Source organism: Ochotona curzoniae, unplaced genomic scaffold (genome assembly GCF_017591425.1).
Source record: "Ochotona curzoniae isolate NIBS_2020 unplaced genomic scaffold, NIBS_Ocur_1.0 scaffold_4701, whole genome shotgun sequence".
NCBI lineage: Eukaryota > Metazoa > Chordata > Mammalia > Lagomorpha > Ochotonidae > Ochotona > Ochotona curzoniae.
The window spans coordinates 79,976,422-79,999,797 of record NW_024467122.1 but is presented as its reverse complement, the minus strand read 5'-3'; the positions used below and the strand labels follow the sequence as shown (position 1 = coordinate 79,999,797).

Below are 23,376 nucleotides of genomic sequence, written 5' to 3'. Positions count from 1 at the left end.
CTGTCTTGTGCAGAGCTGATCTGATTTAACAACGGACATGAAAATCAATGAGGGTAGACAGCAGATCTTGGTTGTGGCTATCTTGATGTGGTTATTGAGAGAAATGATTGCAAATTTCTGTTCTTACTCTGCAGTTTTAGTTTTCATCTGAAAACTGATTCTCTCGCGTGTAGCTTCCAATGTGATAATGCCCACGAATGTCCAAGACCACGCTGCTGTCGGGGGAGAGCTGTGATGCAGAGCGTCCCCTGGCATAGTCACTTAGTCTGCCTTCACTGTGAGGCCAGAGGCGTATCAGCCTGTGCAAGACAATTTTTAATGTAGTAGGTTATATGTTAATGTTAACCAGATTTAGTCTAAAATGGTATTTGGGGAAAGGGAATGGGTTCCATTTCTGTGAGGTGAGATTACTTGAGAAACTCGGGTTTGCGCGGGCGAACAGTGTGTGGGTGGCGGGTGCACAGCGGATGGGTGGAGGGTCATCGGTGGGAGAATAGATGGTGGATAGATGGCAGATGTGCTCTGCCTCACAGTTAGTACTTGCTTCCATATTTTAAGCTCTGCCACAGTTCCTAAGTGTAACAAGGTGCCTTGAGGAGTATTTAATTTGAGTTGAATTTCACAGTGCAGGTTGCTTTTATTTTCTTCTACAGAATGTTCTCTTTAGAGCAGCTTTAAAGAAAACCTGTGAGGGTGCTGTAGAAAATTCTCGTAGATCCCATACATGGTCTCTTACTGTCAGTGGATGTGAACTGTTGTTGGTAATTGCCAAAACCATGAGATTCTAGAATTAATTTCCTTAAAGATGGAAAGATATATGAAATTTACCACTTTAAGTGTACGAGTTAGTGGCATTAATTATATTCAGAGGGTTGTGCAATCATCACCACTTTGTAGTTCCAGAAATTTTATCACCCCCAAGGAGAAGTTCTGAGCCCACTAGGCTGGAGTTCCTCATTGCTCATGTGCTGTGTGTTGGGAATGTGCCTGTTGCTGGTAACCTTGGCAGGAGTGACTCCTCAGAAGCTTGCAGGAGCTTTTGACATAGCCTTGCGTAACTAACATTAAATCTCAAGAAAGGCTGCGTCTGAAAGAAGGTGGCCTTGCTCTGCAGAACTAGAGCAACAGGCAGGTTCGCAGATAGCAACAATCTTACCGGAAGGCAGGATGCCTGGATTCCAGGGGAAGGCCTGTTTCCTGGAGCTTGATTTTTTTTTTCATTGATCAAATAAAGAGATGGCATTGATAGCCTCGGAAGTTCCTTAATGTTCCACAATTCTACAAAGATGCGTGCAGTTCAACATGTTTGGCTTACAGCACTTAACCTTACTGTGGGGCTGGTGCTGTTGCTCAGCAGGCTGATCCTTCATCCTGTGGTGCCAACATCCCTTAGGGGCACTGGTTTGTGTCCTGGCTGCCCTACTTCCCATCGAGCTCTCTACTTGAGGCCTGGGAGAGCAGCAGAGATGGCTCAAAATCTTGGGACCCTGCACCCATGTGAGAGACCCAGAAGAAGCTGCTGACTCCCGGCTTTAGACTTGCCCAGCTGTGGTCATTGCAGCCATTTGGGAAGTGATCAGCAGATTTCCTCTTTGTAGATCTGCCTTTCCAATAAAAATAAATCTCTCTTAAAAAAAAAAAAGTGGGCTGGCACCATGGTGCACTAAATCTTTGCCTGCAGTCCTGATTTCCCATATGGGCATCACATTTCAGATCCCAGTGGTTTCGCTTCCAGTCCAAGCCAGTGTATGATCTGTCCCTTTCTGCCCGTCTCTCTGAACCTCTGCCTTTCAAATGAAATCAATAAAAGGGGGAAAAAAAACTTAAAAAGATGCCTGGGGCAGGCACAGCAGGGGGTTGCTGCTTCTTGGTGTGCATCCTGTCTGCTTTCACTGCTGCCGTCCGTGTACCCTGGTGGCAACAGGTGATGGAGCTCAAGTGCTTGGCTTCCCCCCGACACCCGATGTAGGAGACCTGGAGTGGATGCCCGGCTTCTGCCTTCATCCTGGCCCAGCCCTGGCTGTCGTGAACATGTGGGAAGTGAAGCAGCTCCCTGTCTTTCTCTGCCTTTTAAGGAAAATAAAACTAACTAACTAAAGCAAACTTAGATGATAAAACATTTTTCAATACTTGTTTATTTTTATTACAAAGGCAAATATACAGAAAGGAAGATCTTGCATCCACTAGTTCACTCCCCAAGTGGCCACAATGTCCGGAGCTGAGCTGATCAGGAGCAGGAGCCTCTTCTGGGTCTGTCACACAGGTGCAGGGTTTCAAGGCCTTGGGGTGTCTTTGAATGCTTTCCTAGGCCACAAACAAGGAGCTGGATGGGAAGCAGGGCTGCCAGGATTAGAACTGGCGCCCGTATGGGATCCCGGCGAGTGGTAGGTGAGGATTTTAACCGCCACACTACTGTGCTGGGCCCAATAAAAAGTTTTGATAGTTAGGGCTACTATGGTATGGTGTGTCCTGGCTGCGGCTGCTCGACTTCCAATCCAGCTCCTTGCTGAATCACCTGGGAACGAAGCTGAAGGTGATCCAAATGGTTGTGCCCTTGCCACCACAGGGGAGACCCCGAGGAAGTTCCTGGCATCTGCCTGGCCCGAACGCAGCCATTGTGGCCACCAGGGGAGTGTACTAGTGGATGGAACATCTATCTTGCTCTCTGTAGCTCTGACTTTCAAAGAAATGATTCCGAAAAAGAATTTGGTATTCGTGCTTGGCACGACGGCGTAGTGGTTTAAGTCCTCACCCTTGTGGGTGCCAGTTCTAATCCCGGCAGCCCTGCTTCCTTTCTAGCTTCCTGCCTGTGGCCAAGGAATGCAGTCGAGGATGGTCCAAGGCTTTGGGACCCTGTGCCCACGTGAGAGACCTGGAGGGAGCTCCTGGCTTCGGGTTGGCTCAGCTCTGGCTGTTGCGGCCGCTTGGGGATGAACCATCGGATGGAGAATCTTCCTCTGCTTCTCTCCTCCTCTCTGTATATCTGCCTTTCCAATAAAAATAAATAAATCTTTTAAAAATGTGGTATTCAAACTTTTTATATGACCTGCTAAAATACAGAGGCTTTGTAACAAACTTTTATATCCAGTTATGTTGACCTCACATACCAGGTATTTCAGTGGGAATTAATCTGAATAATTTTAGCCAGCTGTATGATAATTTTTATATTATTCAAGAATACTTGTATTAGATCGAGTATTCAAGTGTACCTGAAGTATGTTTTCCTACACTGGAAAACTGTGGATTAATGTGAGAGGTAATTAGGAAGATAAATCAAGATAAATTCAAGGCATTTGCTCCAAAATACTTATGCAGTTATGTTTTAATGTAAATAATTTTCTTTCTTTAACTGCTTGTTGATGGCCCTTTATATCATAGAAAGTTGAAATCTGCAAAAAGCAAACAAAAATACACATTCCCCAAAAAAATGCTGAAAGATCCAAAGCTGGAATTTCCACATTTATATGTCACAGTGCCCGTTCATGTCCTTCTAACTGCTTATCTGACACACTGGCTGCGCGGTGTTCACCCCTTTGAAGAGAGAGGAGATCGCTGCTTTTTCCTTCCAGCTGCGTGTTCTGGCTTGCGTTTGGACACTGCCCTGCAGCAGTTCTTTGGGACCAGATAGCTGACATCATCGAAAGCCAAGCCAGAGTCTTCAACCAAAAAGTCTCAGGCAGCCTGCAGCCCAGAGTTCGGAAATGAAGACGTAAATGACAGTCCAAATGAGCAGTGCTTCCGGCGCCTCTCACAAGCCCCCTGGTGGGGGGCCACTGGCTGGGCCACGTGCGCAGGGCCGCGGTAGACGCCCTCTCCCTGACCTGTGTGGGCTCCAGCACAGTCACACGGGTTCTGGATAAGGAGCCAGCCCACAGAACCAGACAGCCACAAGTCAGCAGTTAGAGCTGGTGTGAACCAGAATTGACAGGTTGTTTTCATTTGTTTGTTTGTTTGTTTCTTTTTTTAATACACTAACTTCACTATTCATCTGACTTCGATTTGTTTTAGGGAAATTTTCCCCCTCTATGATAAACATATTTACTAGAGTTTTAAAAGACGAGGGGCTTCGGTTACGCCTAGTTCACCATCTGGAGTGGTGTGTTACAGCAGAGCAGGTGCTGCGTGTGGAAGGAGAGGACTTGGCTTAGAATCCTGCCTGAGAGGTGGAGTGACGCTGCTTGCTGGGGCATGGGACGTGGGGAGGTGTGGGTTGAAGGGCACAGACCTTCACTTACTCAGGATGGACAAGTTCTGTGACTGTCATGTACACAATGGCGGCTCTCGTCCGTAATGCCGGATGGCAGACTTGAAATTAGCCAAAAGCGAAGTCTTTTTTCAGTAAGATTTATTTGAAAGTGACAGAAACAGAAAGATCTTTCTGTACTAGTTCATTCCCCAGATGACCATAACAGCCAGTTCTGCGCCCGGCCAAAGCCAGGAACCCAGAATTCCATCTGGGCCTCCCATATGAGTGCAGGGTCCCAAGTACCTGGACCTTGCGCTGCCCGGCCGGAGCGCGCTAACAGAGGGTGGCCTGAAGGTGGAGCAGCCGGGACTCCAAGCTGTGCTGCAGTGTGCCGTGCTGCTGTTAACCCGCTGTGCTGCCAGGGCACCAGCCCCGTTTAAGGGCAACTCTCACGGTGCTTACTGCACATACACAAAACTGGTATGTGAGAGGGAACTGTGTTAATTAGCTTAGTTGCTCATTATTTCACGGTGTGCACATAAATTGAAACATTGCAAAGTGCATGTCAGGCATATGTGCACTTTTTAAGATTTATTTTTTATTGGAAAGTCAGATTTACAGAGTGAAGGAGAAACTGAGAGAAAAATCTTCCATCCGCTGGTTCATTCCCGAAGTAGCTGCAATGGCCAGAGCTGAGAAAATCCCAAGCCAGGAGCCGGGAGCAAGGGGCCTCTTCCAGGTCTCCCATGCAGATGCAGGGTCCCATTGCTTTGGGCCGTCTTTTGCTGTTTTTCCAGACCGCAGACAGGGAGCTGGAAGGGAAGTGGAGCAAGCTGATGTGAACTGGTGCCCATATGGGATCCCGGACATAAAAGGCTACTGTGCTGGGCTCCAGATATGTTTTGACTTTTGTTTTTCAAATACATGTGAAAAAAAATGGGATGAAAAAGCCTTCCTTTTACTAGATGTGTATAAACTTGGAAAGCTGAACAAGCCTGCCTCAGCCTCTGCTTTCTCATCTGTAAAATGGGACACCTTTATTTTTCTTTCTTTCTGTTTGTTTAAGGCAGGATTACATAAAGAGAGATTAACTCTTCTGGGCCTGGTGTGGTAGCCTAGCAGCTAAAGTCCTCGCCTTGAGAACGCCAGGATCCCATATGGGTGCCAGTTCTAATATTGGCAGCCCTGCTTCCCATCCAGCTCCCTGATTGTGGCCTGGGAAAGCAGTCGAGGATGACCCAAAGCCTTGGGACCTGAACCCGCGTAGGAGACCTGGAAGAGGCTCCTGGCTTTGGATCATCTCAGTTCCGGACATTGTGTCCAGTTGGGGAGTGAATCATTGATGATCTTCCTCTCTGTCTCTCCTCCTCTTTGTATATCTGACTTTGCAATAAAAAATAAATCAATCTTTAAAAAATAACCAAGAAAACCTTCCTTCCACTGGTTCACTCCACAGATTTGGGTCTGAAGCCAGCAGTCAGGACGCGGGCCACCCTCTGCTGCTTCCCCAGGTGCAGCAGGGAGCTGGATTGAAAGGGAAGCAGCAAGGACTTGTATTGAAAGTTGGGGATGAACCGGTATATGGAAGATCTTTCTGTCTTGTCTGTCCTCTCTGTAAAACTGCCTTTCTAATAAAAATTAATTGATTCCAAAAAAAGTTGGCGTGGCGAAGCCAGGTACTTGCTGCGAAGGTGCAGTGAGGTTCCCAGCGGACCAGCCACAGTAGCTGCAGCCCTGCTGCTGAGTGTGTGCGAGGAGGCCTCCTCATCCAGGGGCAGGAGGCTGCTGGGTGGGACACGGGGTCGCCTCTCAACCAGCAGCGTGTGAAGGCTTGTGTCTGGCCGCCGCTCGCGCTGGCCAGGGTCCTGCGTCACCTGTGCGGTGGAGGGCTGCTGCGGCCACAGCCCCGGGCACAGGTGCCATGCATTTTCGGGCCTCTCCCCAAAAAGCGAAGAGACTTCAGCACAATTTGGCCGTCAGAGGTAGTAGTTTGACTTTTCCAGTGAGCGGCAGGATGAGCTCTGGCAAATGCACAGGGGGCTGGCAGGAATAGGACAAATTCATTGAACTCCTGTGGACTGTAGTGAGGTCGTTTGCCACCGAACGCTGCGTCTTTGCACCTCCCGAGCCGGGGGTGGGGGGGGGAGCCCCTCGGCCTCCCACGCACACTCGCTCGCTCTCCAGCCGTCTCCCCGCCTTGTTTGGTCACACTAATGTTCTCGCTAGCTGAGTTGGACCTCCTTGTAAGATGTGTAGTTCATGTTCCTGTCTTCCATCTCTAGAGTCTAAAAGGAGAGATTTTGAGTAGAAAACAGGTTTGGATCGAGTATTTCAGAGGAGGGGCAGTATGGCCTTGGCTTCTCCGCTCCGTGTGTTCCAGATTTAACCATTGCACTCGTATCCATATTTAATACAAGCAGAGTAAGTGTTCGCATCTCTCTGTTCTTTAAGAAGAGCACATCTGAAATTGCTGCAGGCAGAATACTGTTCCAGTTCTAGAGGAAAATGAATTTATGAGTTTACATCATAAATTCATATAATTTAAGGTTATAAATATGAGTGGTACTTCAAAAGTCTGTGGAAAACAGAATCAAAAGTTTTAATATTTTGGTACTAAAAAATGTAAAATATGGGCCTGGTGCAGTAGCCTAGCAGCTAAAGTTCTCACCTTGCACATCCCGGGATCCCATATGGGTGCCAGTTCTAATCCTGGTGGCCACGCTTCCCATCCAGCTCCCTGCTTGTGACCTGGGAAAGCAGTCAACGACAGCCCAAAGCCTTGGGACCCTGCACCCAAGTAGGAGACCTGGAAGAGGCTCCTGGTTCCTGGCTCCTGATTGACACAGCTCCAGCTATTGCAGCCGCTTGGTGAGTGAATCAGTGGATGAAGATCTTCTTCTCTGTTTCTCCTCCTCTTTGTATATCTGACTTTCCAGTAAAAGTACTAAATAAATATTTTTTAAAGTTGAAATATATGTATGCATAGTTTTTTCATAATGCACATTTCCATGATGGCTTTTTTTAAGGTATATTTATTTTTATTGGAAAGTCAGATTTACAGAGAGAAGAAACAGAAAAAAAAAATCTTCCATGCCCTGGTTTACTCCCAAAGTAGCTACAATGGCTGGAGCTCAGCTGATCCGAAGCCAGGAGCCAGGAGCTTCTTCCAGGTCTCCCATGCGGGTGCAGGGTCCCAAGGCTTTGAGGTGTCCTAGACTGCTTTCCCAAGGCACAAGCAGGGAGCTGGTTGGAAAATGGAGCAACTGGGATATGAACCAGTGCCCATATGGGATTCCGTTGCATGCGAGGCAAGGACTTTAGCCACTAGGCTACTGCGCAAGGGCCCTCCATGAGCTTTTGAAGATCATATACACGTATAAATAAACTTATTAGGGAGAACTAGCTGTCATCCACTGCTTCACTCCCCAAATAGCTACAACAGCTGGGACTGGGCCAGCCGGAAGCCGGGACAAGAACTCATGCAGGTCTCCGTGTTGGGCAGTGCTCCTGTGCAATCCTGGGCTAGTGTGACTGGGCTCTGCCGCTGCCACGCTACTCCCCACCTCCCTGGGTATAGACGGCCCGCGAACGGTCTCCCTCTAATCCAGTGCAAGTAAAGCAGAGCCACAGGCTAACGTCAGTCTGTTCCAGGCCTGTGCTTAGACCATGTTCCAAGCTCCCTGGGAGAAGGGAGAGAAGGCCGTCCTGTTTGGTGGCCACCAAGACACATGTGGCCAAGGGACACCTGAAATCTGCTTAATCTGCAGGGAAGCCTGCTATGGTTTCACGTGCTTCCTTTCAAGTTGTCATTTGAAACTTTTGTGTTAAATGTATGGTTTGTGACTGTTTACTTTGAGTATCTGTTTCAGGCTGTAGCATGTTACCAAGTCCTTAACGTGCAGGTTGGGGACAGCTCCCACCAGCCACACCCCAGTTTCCCCGAGCAGGGCTCACACAGCACCTGTCCGAATCCCAGGCCTCTGCACCCGGTGTGGGTGTAGCAGCAGTGATGTCAGGGACAGACAGGCTGGTCTGAGGGACCCGGCTCTTACCTTCTTGGCTGTTCTTTATCCGGTCACTCGTGGCCTTGCTTTGTTGCCGTCTTGGGCTGTGAGTTCCTTGAGGACTGGGGACAGTGTTAGTCGTTGTCGTGTGACCTGTAAGGCACGCAGCCACAGCAGTAAAATCAGCCAGCTCGGCTCCTCCGAAGGACTGGAAATGTGGCGATTTGTACCACAGAGAACTCTGGCTGCCTACCTGGCTCCTTTGTACACATCAGAGGACGCCCTTCCCAGGTTACGTTACCGCCATCTATTGGGAAATTATTGTAATGAAAAATCAAGGGGCACAATGACTGATGGTGGTGCCTTCCTCAGTTGTTCAGTGAACAGCCTGCTCAGCTGGACATGGTAGCGCTGGGACCACCCTAGCTTCCTGCTTCCCAGGGGGCTGAGAGAATGGGTATCACATAGACCCCAGCCTGCGAGCAGTGTGGCAGTGTGCCTTGGAAACTGAGCACTGCGCCAAGGGCTGGAGCCTCCAGAGGAGCAAGAGGAGGCCCAAGAGAGGTCCGTGGTCATGCGTGTGTCAGCCGGCAGGGCTGGGTCTTGAACCTGGGCAGTGTGACTCCCACGCCTCAGCTCTGTGATGCACGGCCCTGGTCCGTCCTGTGAGAGCGTGTCACCCGCCGTGCACTATGGGCTCTGTAGGGTCTGGCAGGGCCAGGCCCCGCTCGGTGTTCACAGCAGTGCCGTGCGGGTCCTCTCCCCCGACGGTGTCACTCCTCCCCACTCATCCCTTTACTCACTCATCCCTTTACTCACTTCCCCTTGTAAGGCATTCCTGTTCTCAGAAGCCCCAGGTCTTCCTCCAGGACCCCTTCTTGCTGCATCGCATCTCTAATTCACCTCTTTGTGAACTGTACTTGCTGTTCTGCCCTCTGTCACTTTCTCCCCAGTTATCCCACTGGTTAGTGGGCAGGGCCTCTGGTGAGGTCGGGATTGCCTGGTGCTGGTGGGCAGCAGTCTCCGGAGTGCTCCAGGAATTAGCTGTGGTGGAATTCCCTTCCCTCTGAGCCACAGGGAAGCACGCTGACATATTAATCTAGTTGCCTATGTAATCTAGTTGCCTGAACAAGAACGGAGCCTTCACTGCCAGGTCCGAACAGCCCCCCCCCCCACCCCGCTCCCCATCTCTGTCCCCTCACCCCCGTGCCAGACTGTACTTCCAGTGCCAGGAGCCGTGGGAAGTGGAATGAGGCCTCCTTGGTCACGTTGGCCCTCTGGAACTGTCCACCCTGATCAGAAAGGTAGGAGTGGCCCAGAGCACCTGCCTGAGGGGCACTTTGCCCATGACCTTGCTTCTTGCCAACATTTATGGGGTCATTTGCAGTGAGGGGCGAGCAGGCGCCAGAGGTTTGGAGTATGCCTTGTTTACATTCTGTCTGCTGGAGCAACTGGGATTGTTATTAGCACTTTGTGATGCAAATGGAGCTTTTAAGACTTGTTGTGCATCCTCCTGTGCCCACTGGGTGTGTCCTTGCCATGCTGTGCCTTGTCCTCCCCACCCCAAGATGTAGTCTCTAAACCAAAGAGGGCCCAACTCTTTAGAATCTGGTTCTTGTCAAGCACTCTGAGCAGGAAACAGGACCAGCCGGATTCTTTCCTTTTCTGGGTCACGCTGTGGACCCTTTATAAAGTCTGCAGAGACAAGACCCAGAGGTGCTGTGTGCCCGTGAGGTGGCAGTGCCACAATTCCAGCTGTGAGAGCCGAAGGATCCCTGCCCCTGTGGGATGTTCTGGGGGTCGTTTTTATAAAAGTCCCTGTGCCATGGCTGTTTTCCATCCACAGTCCAGGAGATGGAGGTGCCAAAAGGGGAATTGACTGCGTGTGGCCCTGTGTACAGATACTCCCCAGAACAGCCCAGACGTCAGCTGCCATGCTGTCCTGTCTGGGGTGGGAAGTTGTCAGATCACTGGCAGGCCAGAAGACAAGGGGAGGCCACCTGACCCTGGCATTGACTGTGTGGGACAAAGCCACCTATAGTGCCTGCCATTCACATTGAGGACAGACTTGACCGTCAGTTGTGACAAAACCCTCGTGTCAGTCAGCTTGCATGATAGCTGCACCGCCTACCCAAGCCAGGACTTGTTCATCTTGTGTGTGTAGGAAACAGGCTTTCCGTTGAAGCTTTAAACTTACGTGCCAGACAGAGTGGAGGAGCTAAGCTGTCTCCATTAAGCACGTCTGTAATCCGTTCTCCATGGTGATAGTGTGTTATACTTTCCGGCCAGGGGTACCTTGTGCATTTTAGATGAGAGGACAGCTCCTGGGCCTAGGGGATTGGGAAGCAGGTCCAGTAGCAGCAACATTCACTGTTACCAGGGACTCCACCCACACCTTGGGAAGTTTGTCCCTGTTCCTGGAGGGAGGTATCCTGCCTGCGCGCGTGTGTGTGTGTGTGTGTGTGTGTGTGTGTGTGTGTGTGTGTGTGTTTAGAATCTTTTGACACCAGTTTGATTCTTCTAAATAGGGCAGTTAATTTTGGCAAGCATCCTTTTGTGAGAGGGAAAACAGGTGAGAGTCAGTTTGGGTCTGTTTGTGTTGGAGTGTGTTTCTGCTAGTGTGCAGTGTGTGTGTGTGTGTTGTGACTGAGTGCCTGCAGCAAATGAGGGTTGTACAGCTGCCTCACCCAGGTGTGAGACTGGAATGCAGGACACAGTGAGGGCCGCCTGGTGACCGCTCAGTAGCCCTCATCATCGGGACATTGATGTGTAAGCAGTCCTGTTACTTAACTGTAAATTTTTACTTGAGTGAGCAAGCAAGTGTCCTTTCTCTGGCTTACTCCCCAGAGGCCCACAGCGGGTGGGACTGGGTCAGGTGGAAGCTGAGGACCCCGTGCAGCCTCTCCTGTGGATGGCAGAGACCCAGCTGCTTTGTGCCATCTCACTGCTTCTCAGGCTCCAGTGCTGGTAGAAGTTGGAATCCAGAAATGGAGCTGGGAATCGAACCCAGGCCCTCTGATGTGGGACATGGGTGTTTTGACTGCTAGGCTCACATCCATTCCTGACCGCATGTTTATTGTGATACCATCACTACTGTAAGAATTTGCAGGAAAAAGAGGACTGTGGGTTGATAAGATCAGGTAAAAAGAGAAGCTTAATTTAAATAATACTTATTGCATTAATTCTGTTTTAACATGTATTTTGTTCAAGACTTAAATTGCTAACAGCAAACACTTGGAATCTGGTAACAATGTGGTGTCCTCTGTTTCAGGAACTTTATATCGCTGTTGGGATATCTGGAGCCATCCAGCATTTAGCCGGGATGAAAGACAGCAAGGTACTGTGCACACAGTAGTGGCAAGGAAAGGACAAGTCTTCACATCTCAGACTCCGGGCTTCCTGCCTGCTGTGTTCCACATACCTAGTGTGTAGTTGAGCCATTAATGATGACATAGATCTGGAAGCTGAAAGAAATGCTAAGGTACCATTTGCTGCCCACAGCTGCCCCCTGGGTGGGAGAGAGTGCTGTGGCTGAGGGCAGGACACATCCTGCTGCCACTGCGTGACGATCCCCAACGTCAAACCCAGCCCTGATGGGGTGTGGGTAAATTGAGGCTGAGCAGCCCGTGTCTGAGCCTCTAAAAGAACTGTGAGGTTCTGATCCCTGGTTCTTTCTGCACCTGCGTCACCCTGGCTCCCCAGCAGCCCCCAGACCCCATGTTCACAGGGCCCTGATTTGTGGCTTGGTCCTGGAGTGTGACCACACATATTGGATTAGAGCATCAGGCTGTCTGAATGCCTCAGTCACTAGAGGAGGCCCTTGATTGCCTCTCACTGCCTAAGTCCTGTGTAGTACTGGCAGACTGAATGCCTCGGTCATTGTCCAAGGCACGGTGTCTGGAGGAGTCCTCACTGCCTGGACTGTATCGGAAGTCCTGTAAGTGCTGTGTCAATGTGTATTTCAGAACATGACACAGTAATTCATGCATAACAACGTGCAGCGCGAACTTCTCTTTGCTCAAGTCAGAGATGTCTGACGCTGCTGCAGGGATCCGCTCAGATGGAAGCACGATAGAAAAGATAATAAAACTTTTAGCGGGCCTAAGTTCTGACGTGCTGAAATGCAGGCATTGCCCTTTGTAGCCTTTTAAATGAATCAGCCCAAACCCAGTCAGATTTTACAGTTGGATGGCAGGGTTCTTTACTCAGCTCTGAACACAGGAATGCCAGTGGGGAAAATGTGATTTATGCATTAAAAAAAAAAAAAAAGACCTCCCAACACCAGCAGCGGACTGAAGAATGTACTTTGAACCAGGCCATTTCAGACACATGTGCAATTCTGCGTCTAAATAAAGGCTACTTCCTGGCAAGCAAATCTTGGTGAAGATCCCCGTCCCATTGCCCTAGGGTGGACTGTGTGAGTCCACCTGACACCACATTGGTCAGAGCGAGCAGGGCACAGCTGGAGGACAGAGCTGGGGACTTGCACAGATGCCGGCCGAGTCATTGCCTCTGCACAGGCGAGCACGTGTTTATTAAGGGCATTCCCTGCGTCAGATGCTGGGATGCTCAAAGGACAAAGACCCCACCATATGTAATGGACAAGGAGTTGCTGGTTCTACCAGTCATCACGTTCTAAATGGGAAGTTAGAATGATTTAATATCTGATTGCTGCTTTGCCTACGAGCTGCTCCTTTGATTGGTCATCATGGGTTGTTGAAACAATACAAGATTCGATTGTTAGAGGACGGCCCAGAGCCTTGGGACCCGTCACGCAGGGGAGACCTGGAAGAAGCTCCTGGCTCCTGACTTCAGATCAGCTCAGCTCTGGCTGTTGCAGCCATTTGGGGAGTGAACCAGCAGAGGGAAGATCTTCCTCTCTGTTTCTCCTTCTCTCTGTAAATATGCCTTTCCAATAAAAACAAATAAATCTTTAAAAAAAAAAACTGTTGGAGGAAGAACTGGAACTATTAAGAGAACTCTAGTGCAAAAAAAGTCTTTATCTTAATTATTTACAATTAATAATTCATAACTATTGTTTTTAAGATTGATTTATTTGAAAGGCATAGTTTCAGAGAGGGAGAAATAGAAAGAAAGAGGTTTTTCTGTGCTGGTTTACTCTCCAGGCTCTTGCAGCGGCTGGGGCTGGGCCAGGACTGGGCCAGGAAGCTGGGATTCATCTGGGTTTCCCACATGGGCTCAGGGGCCCAAGGAGGACTTGGATCATCCTTTGCTTTCCCAGATCCATTGTCATAAGTGGAACAGCCAGGACTTGAACCATTGCTCATCTGAGATGCTAACATTGCAGGTGGATGCTTAACTCGCTGTGCCTCAGTGACAACCCCAGGAATGTTCATTGTATTTATATATATAATTATTATTATTTTATGTATATATTATATATATTATATATGTAATGCCATAATGCCAACCCTGTCCTAAAGGTTTTTTAGTAACAGACTGACAGGATAGTTAGCTTTTATCATTTCAGAAAAGACCCAAGCTAATAATTTTTAAAATAACAAATGGAATGGAGTATATGGAGAACAGAAGTAGTTTGAACTACAAAGACTGTTAATTTTGGTATAGATTTTGTTGCTTTTCCACCTGAAGTCAAGCTGTTTTTTTATAAGTGAGAAAATAATATTAAAACAAAAATACTGATTGAGAACCAATACTGAGATGTGCTAGTGATAAGAGGGAAATGATTTTATTACTTTGCGACCCAAATATTTCTGATCCCTTTGTGATACTGCATGGATATATGAAGCTAATTTGATGTAGTAGACAGTTGAAGAATATTAACATGTTGTAAGGGGGGTTGGAACAAGACCCTAGACCTGCGTGGTAAATACACTGTAACTAATAAGCCAAACTCTTTATTTCACAGACAATTGTGGCTATTAACAAAGACCCAGAAGCCCCCATTTTCCAGGTGGCTGACTATGGAATAGTCGCAGACTTGTTTAAGGTAAGATGGCCTGGAGAGAAGTCGCTGCCACCTGGATTGTCATCCAGAACCTCTGTGAGGTGACCAGGGATGAGGAAGCAAGACCGGACCCGAACAGGCCGTTCCAGTACTGCTTGCACTGCATGCCACGCAGTCAGGTCATGCCAGCACCCTCATTTTCCTCTTGAAGAGATCAGCTTGTCTGTTGAATATCCACAAGGCCCTGACCACCTGTGTGCTAAGTTAGTACACAATGGGAAGTGACTCAAACACCTAGGGCTGGAGCTACAGTTGGCAGGTGCCAAGCTCTGTGGATCCGGGGTCTGCTGAGCAAGCTGGGGCGGTTCAGGAGAAGAGTAGGCACGCGGGTCCTGCTGCTGCAGCTCAGCCGGGCAGCACGACTTGCTGTACTGAAGGCTGAGGGCCTGCCTGTGTGACAGGCCGCCTCGCTGCCCACTCCCAAACCTTTCACTTGCGAATGGTCTTCCTGCTCTGTCTACTCCTGCCTGCGTATTTGCTTGTATAAGGAAAGTGGCTTTAGGGATATTAGCTGATTCAGTGAATTACAGGGATAACTGCCTGATAACACCTTTGGTCACGTTTAGAGTTTACTGTGTGTGTGTGTGTGTGTGTGTGTGTGTGTGTGTGTGTGTGTGTGTGTGTGTGTGTGTGTGTGTGTGTGTGTGTGTGTGTGTGTGTGTGTGTGTCCCAGCCTCCAGGCCTCCTGCAGCCTTCTGGGCTCCCTCGGCAGCAGTCGCTCCTGCAGAAGTCCGTGCTGCGAGCATGCCGTCCGACCTGGGAGAAGTGAGGTTGCTGGATCAGGGAAGCACTCCACCAAACCCAGAACCCCGCAGGTGCTGGCGACTCCTGGGAGACGGCAGCCTGAGAACAGAACCTGGGTCGTGCTCGGCATGAGAGGACCAGGCCCTTGTACTGTGAACTTCGCCACCCCCACGTGGGAGCTAAGTGAACCTGTGAGAGCATGTTGGTGCTCTGAGTAGGGTTCCCGCTCCCTGAGGGGCACAGTGGGATCCTCCAGTGCTTGGGCACAGAGGCCAGGAAGGGCCTTGGCTTAGGTGCAGGGAAGGGCATTGTTCCACCTTGCACTAGAACCCTCCCACACACCCAGAAGACCTAGAACCTGCCTGAAGAAGCTGAGCCCTGATGTCCCCGGGTCCTGAAATTTGAGGTTCTTGTAGGCCTGGGCGTGAGCGAACAAACAGCAGTGGCACTGTTTGCTATGCCCAGTGGAAAGTGAGCATGGCATAAAAAAAATTTTCTGTCTGTACAGTAACTATTTTTTTTTAAAGATTTATTTTTATTATTTTTTCATTGGAAAGGCGGATATACAGAGAGGAGAGACAGAGAGGAAGATCTTCCGTCCGATGATTCACTCCCCAAGTGAGCGCAACGGGCTGATACTATGCCGATCCGAAGCCAGGAGCCTCTTTTGGGTCTCCCACGCAGGTGCAGGGTCCCAAAGCTTTGGGCTGTCCTCGACTGCCTTCCCAGGCCACAGGCAGGGAGCTGGAAGGGAAGCGGGGCTGCTGGGATTAGAACCGGCGCCCATATGGGATCCCGGGCGTGCAAGGCGAGGACCTTTAACCACTTGCACCACCAAGCCAGGTCCTACAATAACTATTCAAGGAGCACAAATTTAGTTCTAGTATCAGGCGTGGTGGTGGGGAGGGTAAATGTTCTCTTTTTTTAGAAACACAAGTTAACATGTTCTGGACCACAGTCTTGTCTTACACCATCTGACATATTTATAAATGAATATCTCATGTAGTGACCTTTCTTCTTATTATTATGAAGGTGTATATATGTGTATGTATGTATTAGAGTTACACCGTGGTTGGATCACTCCTTGGATAGCCGCAGTAGTCAGGACCGGCTGGTCTGAAGCCTGGACACAGGAGCCTCTTTCAGGTCTCCCGTGGGGGTGATCGGGGCCTGAGTACTAGGGACATTTTCTGCTGTGTTCCCTGGCCATTAGCAAGGCGCTGAGTCAGAAGTGGAGTAGCAGGGACACACAGGTCTGCACCCATATGGGCTGGCATATTTATCTCTTATACCACAATGCCAGCCTAGCGGCCTTTTGTTTGTAATTAAATTTGTTGATGTTAATGTGTGTTCTTCTGTCTCCCCATGTCCTGTTTGTGGCAGTTCTCATGGGGGCTTAAGTGATGAAAGCATAACCTGTTAGATGGTTGCAAATGCTCCCTGTCCCTCCCTGACCAGCTGCCTCGGGGCGGGGGCTTTTCAGAGGTGTTGGTCAGTGGGACAGCAGCCCACCCTCGCCTCCTGCTTTGGGACAGCTCCCAGTCTGGGTGTGAAAGACCATGTGTGTGAACTCTGTGGGGCGCATCAGTGAAGAGAGTCCGAAGACACCAGGTGGAAGGGGACCCCAGAGGTCAGCCAGCCAGCTGATTTCCAGTCCAAGGGGCTTATGCTACCTGGAGATTGCCGCTGGACTTGTGTGGCCAGGATGGGACATGTATGTGCCATTTACCAACATTGGGTCTCCTGCCTCCCAGGCATGCTGACACCCAACAACAATTGTCCTGGATTGGGAAAGAAGTAGTGAAAGGTGATGGAAATGACACCAACACACACTGGCTTTTTTGCAGACTCCTGTTTATTGTCATACAAAGGACACATGCCCAGGTCCATCATTTGTAAGCTGGCTGTGATTGGAGCATGGGACAGCTGGTCATTGGCACTGCTAAACCAGGCTACTGCCTCTGCTGTGTCTCAGCCCTGTGCCACAGGCACCTGGGTCACCTGCTCCCTGGAAACAGATGCTAGGGGCCCCAGAGGGCACCTGATGGTAGAATGAGGGCAGAGGATAAACATTGCAAGGATTGTCTCCAAGGAGCTCTCATTGGGATCACTCTGTGTTTTTGAAGTTCAACACATATAAAAAATACAATAAATTTTTAAAAAGTTCAATGCATAAATGTAGCACATTAAAAAATATAATTGTGTAAATTACAGGTGGGATTTTGCATGATCCATTTTCAAATAAGATCTAAAGGAAAAATAAATGGGAGCTTTACATCAAAAGGCCCTTTTAGATTAAATTTTGTGTGAGAACTTTAAATTGCCAGCTACATCATGTGTAACAGGTAGCTTCCAGGCTAATAATTTCCTGGGCAATATTTTAGCTAAATCAGCCATGTCTGGAGTAAAAATGTATATGCAAAGCATTGTATTCTCTGATACAAAGATACTTCGGAAAGCTCATGGGGAGGAGAGAGAAAAGATCAGTATTTTGTGCAAAATGCTCTGAAGCTCAGGCACAGCCTTTCATGATACACATTTTCTGTGAACTTTTTAATGATTCCTTATATCTGTAGTTTCACTTCACCTTCTGACAATCATGAGATAAAAAGAACAAGTTTTTCTCCTTCATGTATCAAAAGTATGGTGTAGTAATGAGGAGCTTTGATTCAAACTGTGTCTTGACCGTGTACTAGTCAAGTTACCCTTGCTGAGTTATTTCATCTGGGCGCCAGCTTACTCGTACGTTACACACTTTAAAGGTTTTCAGGAAGGCTCAGGGAGGTTCTGACGGGCCTGGGGCAGTCTGATGACCACCAGCCTCGCCTGTCTGCATCTCCTTCTGTGCAGGCAGCAGGTGAGAACCCAGCCACGGTCAGTGCTGCAGGCAGAGTAACAGGGCGTGCGGCACCACCAGAAAACAATTCACCTGCCATACGTCGCACCCCTTTGAAAGGCAAAACTAGCGGGTTTTTGTCTGCTCATGGAGTTTTACATGCACTCTCATTCCGGAGCCTCTTCTGTCCCAGGAAGAAATGCCACGCCCATCAGCACTCACTCCACAGTCCACACCGCCCTCCAGCTGCTGGCCACAGCTGATCGCCTTTCTGTCTTGTAGATGGGCCAGTCCTGAATGTTTCCTGTAAATGGAATCATGCGGTGTGTGACTGCTTGTGGCTGGCGGGCCTTGACCTAGCATCAGGTTTTCCAAGTTCGTCCGTGGTGTAGCACATGTCAGTACTTTATCATGATACCCACGGCACAGCTGCTCATGCCGTGATGATCCATCCGTTCTTCATCCAAAGTCTTGGTGGCTCTTCTGGAAAGTGTTGCTATGAATATTCTGTGTAGGTTTCCTTGAGACAGTTTCCAGGCCTAGGAGCGGGGAGGACAGGGCAGGGTCACCTGACAGCACAGCCTTTTGAGGGGATGACTTCCCACTGAAGGCACATGCGGCTCCTGCCTGCACTGGCCGACTTGTCACTGCCTCCTTTGACCGTCAGCATCCTGGTGCTGTGAAGTGCTGTGTAATTGTGGTTTTGATTCGCATGCACTCACTGGCCATTTGTGTGCTTTCTCTGAGAAATGTTATTCAGATCTTTCGCCCATCTTCAAATTGCATTATCTTTTTATTACTGAGTTCTGAATGCTTTTTTATAAATGTGAACGCAGGTCCTTCACCAGATGTATTACTTCTGAATATTTGCTCCCATCCTGTGGGCTGCCTTTTTACTTTCTTTGTGGTATCCTTTAAGCAACAAAAGTTCGGAATTTTGATCAAATCCAGTTTACTCAGTTTTCCTTTTGTTGTTTACGCTGTGGGTGCCCTATTTGAAAAGTCTTTGCCTAACCCAGCATAGTGACTGTTGGCCTGCCAGTATCCATGTGAGTGCCTGGCCTCCAGTGCCTCTGGGCGGACACATCGGAGCGGGTGCTGGGGCATGAGATAATTCTGTGTTGAGCTTTTCAAACTGCTTTCTGTAGGAATTTGGTATAACATTTTTTTGAAGATTTATTTATTTTGATTGCAAAGTCAGATATACAGATAGGAGGAGAGACATAAAGGAAGGTCTTCTGTCCAGTGATTCATTCCCCAAGTGACCACAACAGCCGGTGCTGCGCCAATCTGAAGCCAGGAGCCAGGAGCTCTTCCAGGTCTCCCATGTGGGTGCAGAGTCCTAAGGTTTTGGGCCGTCCTCGACTGCTTTCCCAGGCCACAAGCAGGGATCTGGATGGGAAGCAGAGCCGTTGTGATTAGAACTGGTGACCATATAGGATCCCGGCACATTCATGGTGAGGACTTTAGCTGCTAGGCTACAGTGCCAGGCCCTGCTAGATCATCTTAACATTCGCACCAGTAGTGTTCATGGGTTCCAGTTTTCCCACGTCTTCAAGAATACTGGTTTAAATTTTTGTTTAACTTTCATTTATTTGAGAGACAGAGCACTCCACTAGCTAGAACGCACCCCTCAGGTGCCCACAACCACTGGTGCTGAGCACTGAGCAAGGAGCCTGGACTCCAGCCAGGTCCCCCATGTAGGGGACAGGAAGCTTGGGCCCTCACTGCTGCCTTCCAGGGTGCTCCTCCACAGGAAGCAGGAGTCAGGAGCCAGGGCTGGGGCTCGAACCAGGGACTCTGGCTGAGATGGGAGTGTCGTGGCTGCTCAGTTAATCCTCTGTCGCTTGGTATTTTCCACATTGTGATCACAGCCATCCTGGAAGTGGGGTGTGATTCCTCCCTGGGATCTTGCTGAGTGTCCATCCCTGATGACTGGCAATAATAACAAAGCACGTCACGTGGGAAGGGTGCTCATTGGCCATTTATTCATCATCTTAGGAGAAATGGCCGTCTGGCTCTTTGTCTTTAGATTTATTTGTTTGAGGGCCCAGCGGTGTGGCCTAGTGGCTAAAGTCCTCGCCTTGAACGCGCCAGGATCCCATATGGATGCCAGTTCTAATCCTGGCAGCCCCACTTCCCATCCAGCTCGCTGCTTGTGGCCTGGGAAGGCAGTCGAGGACGGCCCAAAGCTTTGGGAACCCTGCACCTGCACGGGAGACCCGGAAGAGGCTCCTGGCTTCAGATTGGCTCAGCTCCAGACGTTGCTCTCACTTGGGGAGTGAACAATTGGACGGAAGATCTTCCTCTCTGTCTCTCCTCCTCTCTGTATATCTGACTTTCCAATAAATAAATAAATCTTTAAAAAAAATAGATTTATTTGTTTGAAGATGTTACAGAGGGAGGCGTTCCACCCACAGATGGCCACTACAACTGGCCAAGCTGAAGCTGGGAGCCAAGGTCCCAGGCACTTGGGCCAGCCTCTGCTGCTTTCTCCAGGCCGTTAACAGGGAGCCAGAACAGAGTGGAACCTCTGGGACACGAGCCAGTGCCCACATACAGGATGCTGGCATTGCAGGCGGCAGCTTTGCTGCTATGCCACAATGCCGACCCCTTGCATCCATTTTTTTGCTTGTTTATCTTCGTGTTGACTTTGAGGACTTCATGTATTCTGAGTGCTTAACTCATGTCATATGTTTGATTTCCAAAACTATTCCCCCATTCACTTTGAAACACAAAGGTTTTTAATTTTGACAATGTCCAATGTATCTGTGTTTTTGTTTGTTTGTTTGTTTGCCATGCATTTTGTGGTGTCATGGCTAAGACTGCATTGCCAAATCCAAGGTCAGGAAGATTCACCCCAGTGTTTTCTTTTCAGAGCTTTGTAGTTTTAATTCACTCCCCTTAGTCGCTGATGCACCTTCAGTGGGTTTCTGTGTGTTTTGGGAGCCGAGGTTCTGGCTCCATGTACTGGCATATGGATAGCCACTGTTCTGACACCGTGGGTTAGAGAGGTTTGTCCAAATGGTGTGGACTTGGCCCCTGTCGTCTCCTGGGGCCCGCTGTCTCCCAGTACCACTGGGCACCATGGCCTTCCGGGTCCCCATCCTGCATGTTTTCGCCCGTCTGTCTCCACTGCTTGGCCAAGCAGCCTCGCCTTCTCCAGACGGACAGCTCTGAATTTAGAGCTTTGCTCTCCTCCCCCTCCTCATACTCTGATACAAGATGAGTGCACTCCAAGTATCAGCTTTGATATTTTCTTTTCTTTGAGAAGGAAAGAGTCAGAGACAGACAGAGCTCCCACTTACCAGGGATTGATGCTCTGCCTGCCTGCAATGGCTGGCATGGGGCTGGGCCAAAGGTGCGAGCTTGGAGTGCCACCCAGGTCTCCCATGTGGGGTCACTAGGCCGGGTACTGGGGTCGTTGCCACTGCCTCCCAGTGTCCACACTGGCAGCAAGTAAGCTGGGAGCCTGGGAGGGGTGCCTTGACGTGGGGCCAGAGCCTTAACTGCCAGGCTCAGTGCTGACATAGAGGATGTTTCTCGTGGGGTCGGTCAGTGGCCTCTGTCTGTTTTCTTGTGAGCAGGAATTGGGACGGGGTGTCACTGCCCCCATGGAGGTGACACATCTGTCACTCAGGGTTGCCCTGGGAAGTCCTGAAGATGAGTGAGGGATTCAGAGCAGGGTCCCTATGGAGGGCCCCTGTGAAGGTCCCACTGAGCAAGAAGCTATGGATGCAGAGGCTGGGAGAGAGCAGGACAGGATGCAGGGCTCCACACCCACTGGCGTGTCCCCCACACCCAGGCATCGTGGGGCATGCTTGGCAAGTCTGAGGCTGGTTCTAATAAGAAGTATATTGATAAGGGAGACAGCCAAGTTCCCTCACCCTTTCTGTAGATTGTGCGGTAGGAGACGTCCTGTAGTGGTTCCAAAAATGAGGGTCTTGCTTCCAGGGACAGACTGGCCCTGGCCTGCTTTCATGCCACACTCAGGTCCCTGGTGAGGCTTGAGTCGCGTGTCATCCATGTGCCTGGCATAAGCTCATGGTCTCTCTGCCGAGGCAGTGGGCAAGCGGTGCCAGCACTTAATGCCACCCCTGAGCAAATGCCTGCTGGCCCCTTGGTAAACACAGGCCTCTTAATAGGCTGCGGACAAAGTGACATTCAAGAGAAACAACATGTCGACAATTTCCTTGATGAATTTTGTACGAACACATTATTTCCACCTAAAGGAAATGTAGCTCCGTTAAATAATTGAGAGGCTCTATCCAGCAGGGGCAGATTCAGCCAGGGTCCCTGTGGTCCGGGCAGCTGACATCCTACTGCCAGGCCAGGTCATTGATATTTTACACAAGCAGCTGGGTGTGCTCTCGTACCCAGTGGCAGTCCCCTGCATGCCCCACACCTATTCTCCACTGCTGCCCCCCGCAGTGGTCACAGCAGAGCTCCACTCTGGACACTGCACCTGCTGCTCTGCACCGGCCTAGGCGAAGGGCCGGTCACTCATCTTTGTAAAGCAGCTGAGGGCTGGCCATCGCCGCTTGTCGGAGCTCACCCATGTCTGCTGGCCAGCACCGTGTTTTCTACAGAGCCACGGAGCCAGCCGGCCACCCACAGCTCACTCTTAGGTGCTGAATAACAGCTACGGGGCTGAGAGATGAAGGATGGGAGGGAGAGGAGGACAAGGAGAGGGCAGCGCTGGGGAGGCCCTTGCTACACAGACTGTGTTGTGGACCTGGACAGAAAGTCAGGAATGCAGTCTGGGGAGGAAGAAAGCTGGAGACATGGGAGTACGAGATGCTACTTCCAACCCAGGCAAGGAAAGTTAGAATCCGTGTGTGTGTGTGTGTGTGTGTAATTTTTTTCTGGTGTCTTCTGGAAGTTTGTGCTTATGCCAGGAGGGCTCCCTGTCAGTGGGCAGGCCCTGCCAGCCCCACGCCCAGGGTGGTCTCTCCCTCTGCGTTTGTGGTTTTCCTGGGGCTGGGAAGGGTCTGCACTTTTCTGTGGGCCCCTGCACTGCCACGGGGGCTGAGGCCACAGCACAGGCTGGCGTGTGATTCCTTCTCTCTAATTCACAGGTAGTTCCTGAGATGACTGAGCTGTTGAAGAAGAAATAAGCTACAATCGCAGAGAACGTTCGAATTAGCCCACATCACAGACACGCCGGGTACTGCCATCGGCCGGGGGAGAACTACAGGTCTTAACACCAAGGAAAAACTAACAGAAGCCAGAATACTTTTTCTTTTTATGGAACTATGACGTTTCTTTGTAATTATTCATGGTTACAAACAATTATTTTTTTCTGAAATTTTCTAATTATGTAATAAAACCCACAATAAAACCTGTCACAGCTTTGAAACTGTCAGACATGTGCCCAGCCTGTTAAGGAAGCAGAGGAAATTAGAGGCAGTCCTTCCGGCCGGGCTTGCCCACGGAGGGCTTGGACCGCTCGGCTCGTGGGAGCAGAGTCTGGGAGGCTGGCCAGCTGGGGGTGACTGGCAGCTCTCAGGCCTGAAAAGCCGTCGTTAACAAGACAGTCGCAGACCCGGCTTACAGCAGACCCACTGAGCGTACCTAACTTCAGTGGCATTTTCCATTTCCTTTGGAGACTTTGTCT

The 23,376-nt window shown here is 49.7% G+C and overlaps 1 protein-coding gene across 1 annotated transcript in view; it reads left to right on the top strand.

Moving 5' to 3' along the window:
* ETFA (electron transfer flavoprotein subunit alpha) overlaps positions 1–23,124 on the top strand; it is a 90,852-nt gene extending 67,728 nt beyond the window's left edge. The window contains exons 10-12 of the mRNA XM_040968493.1: positions 11,462–11,527; positions 14,081–14,161; positions 22,838–23,124. Coding sequence (XP_040824427.1) covers positions 11,462–11,527; positions 14,081–14,161; positions 22,838–22,876 — 186 coding nt within the window. The 3' untranslated portion in view covers positions 22,877–23,124. The remainder of the gene's footprint in view (positions 1–11,461; positions 11,528–14,080; positions 14,162–22,837) is intronic.
* Positions 23,125–23,376: the final 252 nt, after the last annotated feature.